Genomic DNA, 7,480 nt, shown 5'->3' on the forward strand with positions numbered 1-7,480 from the left:
GGGTTTGCTTACATCACTAGAGGAATTTTAAGGCAGTTTCATTCAAGGCTGCAAAAATCTATGCCTCTGACAAAACATAACATTTAAAAGTAAGCCGGCCTCCAAACATCCCCAAACCAACAAATCACTGAGCTAATCAAGATGGCGCCCAGGGTCTGATGTCATTACCCAGGGGCCCTCACAGACCTCTGGAGCTTAACTAGTGAGTATTGGCTGTTGTGAGGGCCTCCCCTTCACAAACATCAGACACTGTCTTGGGAGAGCAAATGCACATTAGAAGACAACAAAATAGGACTCACTAACTCATACCACAAACAGTATTACAGAAAACACAGGGCCAGTTGTGGGAGGTCCCTCATGGGCACCCAAATGAAGCTTAAAAATAGGCAGGGGTAAGCTCCGTCATTCCTCCTGTGGTTACGACCTGGATGAGGCTTCCTGAGCTCGGGCGGTTTTTCCCCATGATCCAGTCGTGGAAGGTTCTAGCACAAAGAAGAAGAGTTTTAAATGTCAAAGCAGAAAATCTGGGCACATGCTTACTTATACTCATATCTATGGCCTACGAGAACGGGAAGGTACAGATACCAGCTGTGATAGCCCCATGACATGTTCTGGACACACACCCAAGTCCCCAATGATTCCAGTACTGCCCTCAGTCCAAATCTCTGAGCGGCAGGATTTGGCATGATTTTAGCTTTCAATGTTTGTTAAGATTCTACCTTCCTGGAGACTTCTTTCTAATATGGTGGTTTGATTTTCAGTGGGAGTCCCTGAGAGGCACAAATGGTTAAGTACCCAATTACTTAGTCAAAAGGTTGGATGTTCAAATCCACTCAGGGGATTCTTAGAAGGCAGGCCTACTGGTCTACTTCTAAAAGGTCACAGCCTTGACAACCCTATAAAAGCACAATTCTACTCCGCACACAGGGCATTACGAGGAGCTAGAAATCAACTCAACAGTGAAGCAAATCCACTGCCGTCGAGTTGATTCTGACTCTTACAGTTCTGGAGACTATAAATCTTTATGGAAGCAGACAGTCTCATCCCTCAGAGTGGCTGGTGGGTTTCAGATACCCACCTTGGGTATAGCAGTCCAGTGCTTATTCCACAGCATCACCAGGGCTCCTGAGAGGCTGTATTATGTCAGGGCAGAGAAGTGGCCCTGAAGAGCGCAAGTCATACTTAGATGCATATGGGTATGTTGTTAGATGCTGTCAAGTCGGTTTTCGACTCAGTGACCCTTTGTGACACAATAGTTAGGCACGCTCAGCAACCAACCAGAAAGTCGGTGATTCAAACTCACCAGAAGTACCAAGGGAGAAACATGAGGCTGTCTGCTCCCAAAAAAGATGAGTTTTGTTTTTAAATGTGCTATCTAGTCAATTCCAATTCACAGGAACCCTGTGTAGTGTTTCCAAGGAGTAGCTGGTGGGTTTGAACCACCAACTTCACGGTTAGTAGTCTAGTGCTTGTCCTATAGCATCAAACCAGGACTCCATAAAAATTACAGCCTAGAAAAACTTACAGGGCAGATCTACTCTGTCACACGGGTCACTAAGAGTTAAAAATGGACTCAATGGCTCCTAACAGCAAAAGCAACAGGGGTATGTATGGTCATTATGTAGGTTTTAGATTATCTTGTTTCCCCTCCATGTTTAGCAGTTGGTAGTAGGTGAGAGGCAGAGCTTTGGTAGCGTAGTGGTTACGAATCAGGCTGCTAATTCAAGGTCAGCAGTTCAAAACTACCAGCTGTTCCACGGGAGAATGAAGAGGCTTTCTGCTCCTGTAAAGATTTACAGCCTCAGAAACCCTGTGCAGGGTCACTATGAGTTGGAACTGACTCCACGGCATACCAACAGAGGGTGAGAGAGAGTCCCACTCTAACCATCGACGTAACTCATAGACGTCTTGGAGTGAACTTCATGACAATTTCTCAGGAGCATTTTCAAATACCACAAATGGGTGAATACGATTTCTAGAACAAAGAATGCTAGCCACAGCCCACCCTCTATAAGTGTGTTGTTGTTGTTGTTGTTGTTAAGTACTGTAAAGTCGGTTCTGACTCATAGTGACCCTGCATAGGGTTTCCGAGGCTGTAAATCTTTACAGGAGCAGACAGCCTCATCTCTCTCCCACGGAACCGCTGGTAGTTTCGAACTGCTGACCTTGAGGTTGGCAGCCCGACTTGTAACCACTATGCTATCAGAGCACGGCAGGCATACTTCATACATGTGACTTCACTCGCTGAAGTTAGGTCACCTGTGGTGCATATGGACGGCTCCTCCTCAGCACCTTCATCTTCACCTTGAGATGTCACCTTGAGGACTAAGATGCACCCTGACTCAGGCAGGCCAAGGTATTTTCAATCAACTCATGTGCATGTGAAAACTGGACAAGGGAATAAGAAAGGCTGGAGAAGAACTGCTTATGGTGTTGGCGAAGAATATTGACTATACTATGGACTGTGGTGGTTACGAAGCGGGCTGCAAACCTCAAGGTCAGCAGTTCGAAACTAGCAGCTGTTCCGCAGGAGAGAGATGAGGCTTTCTGCTCCCGTAAAGATTTACAGCCTCGGAAAGTCTGTACAGGGTCGCTATGAGTTGGAACCGACTCTACGGCACGACCACCACCACCACCATGGACTGCCAGAAGAACAAACAAATCTGTCTTGGAAAATGTACATCCTTCCTTAGAAAGGAGGATGGAGAGACTTTATCTTCGTAATTTGATATGTTGTCAGAAAGGACCAGTCCCCGGAGGAGGACATCGTGCCTGGTAGAGCGGAGGGTCAGTGAAAAAGAGAAGACCCTCAATAGCTGGATTGGTACAGTGGCAGCAGCAATGGACTTATACATTGGCGTGGGACTAGGCAGTGTTTTGGTCTGTTGTCCGTAAGGACTGTTTGTGCCACTAAGGGACTCCCACTTAAAAATCAAACCACCGCATTTTAAATTCTCCAAAAAGGTAGAAACATACAAAAATATGAGAGCTAACAGACCTTAGTGGAGATGCTGTTGCTGATAACTACCACTGAGTCAGTTTCAACTCATAGCGACACTGTACAGGGTTTCCAAGGAGTAGCTGGTGAGTTTAAACCATCGACCTTGTGGTTCAAACAGACCTTGCAATCCAATGCTTTATCCCACAGCACTGTAATAAAAGAGCTGAAGTGTACTGAGCACTTGCTATGGACTGGACACTGTGCCAAGTACTTGATAAGCACTGCCACATTTAATCCTCTGTGTGTTGGCGAAGCGTTGGTAAAATTCTCACCTTCCCTTCAGAAACCCGGGTTCAACTCCTGGACAATGTGTCTCCTATCAGTGGAGGCTTGCATATTGCTATGATGCTGAACAGGTATCAACAGAGCTTTCAAACTAAGATGAATCTCCTCATCTCCTTCCAAAACCCAGCCAAAGGAAACATGGATCCCAAAAGTCCAGTTTCATGGTGCATGTGGGTAGTGGTCAGGAGTCATGGGCCAAGTCAATGGCAGCTAAGGACAGCATCACTACAGACCTCATTATACAGAAACAAAACTGCGGTCCAGACTGGTTCAACAAGATCTTCAAGATGGTTGACTGGTGAGTAGGGGAGCCTGGACTGACGCTGGCATTGCTGACTCTTTTACGCTGTGGCCTGTCACCATACTCAGACCAGGGTGCCTGACAACCTCACAAAGACCACCCAGACCACCCGTGTTGATAACCCAAGAGAACACAGACTTCTCTTCAGGCCTATAAAAGCCGAGAGAAGAAGATAGAAACTGCTCAGTCACAAAATCTGTGTGATACTCACTCCACCAGGAATTCTAAGGGTGTCCAGGAGCTGAAGTCGGCCTCGGGCATGGACTTCCTGTTCATCGGGGTATCCAGGGTTACCCTGTATCACACAGAGATAAGGGTTTTATTTATACATCGCCTCTCTAAAAACAGCTACCCGGCCTCCTGCTCTGGCCAGAGGGCCCCAAACAAGGACAGGAAAATGAAACCCCACAGGGTCTCCACCGTGAGTCTCGAGATCAAGGACAACAATAGTTACAAGGGGGAGATCAGACAATGAGGAAAAACAGGCAGAGAAGTGTCCCCATAGAGCCTAATTCACTGAGGTACCCGTAACTCTCACTTTAGACAGATAAGAACAGAATGAAAGAGCCACAGTTTGCTTCTTTATTCAGGTCTAGAACTGAGCTCTGAGGTCAGCTGGAGGACTAAGGGGCACCTGACCCAAGCCATGGTATTTTCAATAACCTCATATGTATGCGAAAGCTGGACAGTGAATAAGGAAGACCGTAGAAGAATTGATGCTTTTGAGTTATGGTGTTGGAGGAGAATATGTGAAAGTGCCATGGGCTGCCAAAAGAACCAATAGATCTGTGTTGGAAGAAATGCAGCCAGAGTGCTCCTTGGAGGCCAGGATGCCCAAACTTCGTCTCTCATACTTCAGACATATTGTCAGGAGGAACCAGTCACTGGAGAAAGATATCATGCTTGATAAGGTGGAGGGTCAGGGAAAAAGAGGAAGACCCCCAGCAAGATAGATTAGCAAAATGCCGCATCAATGGGCTCAAGCATGACAACAATAGTGAGGTTGGCCCAGAATCGGGCAGTGTTTCGTTCTGTTGTACATAGGGTTGCTATGAGTCGGTACCGACTTGATGGCACCTAATAACAACAAGAACTGAGCTCAACTTTCAGCCAAACAATAAACTGGTCTATAAGAGATCAGCAACACTAGGGAGGTATGCACATCTTAGAATAATCAGCCATTTGAAATCCAAAGAGCAGCATTTACCTTACCCAAAGACCAAGGTCAGAAGGATTAGGACAGAGGGAGGAATGGAAACAGGAAACACAGGAAGTAAGTGGGCTAAGTGAGGTTTCATTGTGGGGTCTGCCATCAATGACATGAAACAAAATGTGTATGAACTGTCAAATGGATAACCAATGATCATGTTCTGCAAACCTTCACCCAACAGAGATCGATAAATAAATGATAATCTTTAAACAGCAGCTCATTTCTAAGAATTTCCTTAAGGGGCTTCAAAAAGTTCATGAGAAAATGAAATGAAAAGATAATGGAATTTTTCCACAAACTTTTGAAGTACGGGAAAAAAGACAGCCTCATCCTTCCTTGTATGGCTGTTTCTCATGAAATCTTCTGATTTTTCCGCAAGTGGATACAAAATTCAGATCCGTACAAGTCACTCTAGAACATTCAGTTCTCAACAATCACTTAGACAACTGGGGAGCCAGGCCACAGGTTCACAGACCCATCCAATGAAGGGGAACTGGAAAGTTCGTCCAGCCAGTGCCCCCAGCAGACCCAGCATCTGCCCCCAGAACAGCTGCCAAGAGAGGAGCAAGCAGCCCTCAGCAAGAAGGGATGGTCCACCTCCAAACCCTCCATCAGCCTTAGGGGGAAAAGCATGGCCGTCAGTGTCCATAAAAATTAGTCTCAAAACAGTGACGCCAGAGAAGGAGGCAGAGACGATGATGTGGAGAGATGGAGCGGCTGGGAACTGTAGACACAGAGAGGGAGAGGAGCTGTGTGCTGATGACCAGGGGGCAGGCTTGCATGGTGTACCATTTGGTTGGTTGATGATGCATGGAGGGGATTGTAACCATGGCAATGTAACAATATGATATATGTAAAGCTAATGCTCTCCCATGTAAAACTATCACATAATTCACAATAAAATATATATTTTTTTTAATTCAGTCTCAAAAACCCTATGGGGACAGTTTTATCCTGTACCACAAGGTCACTATGAATGTGGGAATCCACTCACAGTATGTTTGGTTTGGGGGTTTATGATTGTGTCTTCCAGTTCTGGGGAGCAGAGGACTCTCCGACAATCGGTATCACTTGGCAGTGGGATGGGAGGGCGCAGCTGGGAGCCCGATACTCACGGGAGCACCGCGATGGCGGCCGAGTCCGAGGGCATGCCGCTGTTGTTTCCCGCGAGGCTCTGACAGAGCTGGTGCACAGCGCCCTTGGCCATGCCGTAGCCAATCATCCCTGGATAAGAGAGGTCATGACAAGGAATGAACTGTGTCCCAAAAAATGTGTGCCAAAACCCCAACCCCAATCCTGGTTCAGAATGGGGTTTTCTTTGTTCTGTTAATGAAGTCTTATGAGTTGGGGTAGGTCCTAAACCTTATCACTTCAGGGTCACAAAAAGCAGATTAGACAAAGATGTGGGCTCGACCAGGAAGAAGACAGGCAGACGCAACTGGACAACGACACAAGTAAGTGCATCTATGGCCCAGGAACCCCAAAAGTAAGGGCTACCAGAAGCTGAAATCAACAAGAGAAGACCTTCTTCTAGAGCCACTATCCGGAGTTGCTCCTTCTGGAGTGATGAGAAAATAAGTTTCTGTTCTTGATAGACACCCACCTGCTCCACTCATTCGGTTAGGAAAATGAATGAGTTAACGTGTGAAACCATGTGACTCCCTGGAAACGTCATAAACAACTAGGCCTAGGTCTCCTTTCTCAAGCCAATTGTCTCCAACCCCCAAAATGGAGAGCGGCCATAGAAAAAGAGGGTATAGGGCAGGTGATCTGGGGACTATGGCCTTCCTGGTCATGAGTTCCCAAGAACATGAGCGCCACAGAGGTTACAACTTCCACTGAGGACTGGAGAACACCAGGTCAAACATGTCAGGCCAGAAGGAAGGCTGCAGACGAGAAGGAAGGTATGAGCTTCGCGTCATGAAATCCAGGAGGCTGGTCTTATTTTTACCGTGAGGAAACTGAGACTTGGGCAGGTTGAATAAGTACTAATGGGCTGAATTATATCCCCCAAGAAGACAGGTTGAAATCTTGAGTGCTAGTTCCTGTGAATGAGACTCTGTTTGGAAATTGAGCTTTGCAGACGTAATCAGGTAAGTTTGCATGAGGTCATACTGGAATAACATGGACCCTAAACTATCATTAGTGGTGTCCTCATTAGAAGAAAAGTAAAATACAGAAACACCGAGGGGAGACATCATGTGGAAGAGATGCATCTTCAAGCCAAAGAACACCAAGGACTGCCAAGAATGGCCAGGGGTAAAAAATTGGTGTATATGGGGCTTTTTTCCCAGTAAGTAAAGAGGTCACATAACCTCTTGAAACATTTTATAATTTAATGTGAATTTTTAAACTTTCAATATGGATTAGAAATTTTAATATTTTTTAAAAAGGAAAACTGGTTAGGTGGTTATTTGATATTTGTAATTCTGAGTACAATTGGTTCCGTATTTTGGTAAGGAAGGCCATAAATTTTTACCTGCTGCTGCTGCTGTGTGCCATGGAGTCGGTTCTGACTCATAGTGACCCTGTACAGGGTTTCTGAGGCTGTAAATCTCTATGGGAGCAGAACGCCTCATCTTTCTCCCACGGAGCAGCTGGTAGTTTCAAACTGCTGACTTTGTGGTTCGCAGCCCAATTCGTACCCACTATGCTACCAATTTTACGTTGTTGTTGTTGTTGT

At 45.9% G+C, this 7,480-nt stretch overlaps 1 protein-coding gene across 1 annotated transcript in view; it reads right to left on the bottom strand.

Annotated features, from left to right (window-relative positions):
* Positions 1-376: 376 nt before the first annotated feature.
* QDPR (quinoid dihydropteridine reductase) overlaps positions 377-7,480 on the bottom strand; it is a 29,058-nt gene continuing 21,954 nt past the window's right edge. Inside the window, exons 5-7 of the mRNA XM_006872485.1 lie at positions 5,913-6,021; positions 3,799-3,882; positions 377-482 (exon numbers count right to left, since the gene is read on the bottom strand). Of these exons, the coding sequence (XP_006872547.1) occupies positions 377-482; positions 3,799-3,882; positions 5,913-6,021 (299 nt within the window). The remainder of the gene's footprint in view (positions 483-3,798; positions 3,883-5,912; positions 6,022-7,480) is intronic.

Source organism: Chrysochloris asiatica, unplaced genomic scaffold, assembly GCF_000296735.1.
Source record: "Chrysochloris asiatica unplaced genomic scaffold, ChrAsi1.0 scaffold00200, whole genome shotgun sequence".
NCBI classification, from domain to species: Eukaryota; Metazoa; Chordata; class Mammalia; order Afrosoricida; family Chrysochloridae; genus Chrysochloris; species Chrysochloris asiatica.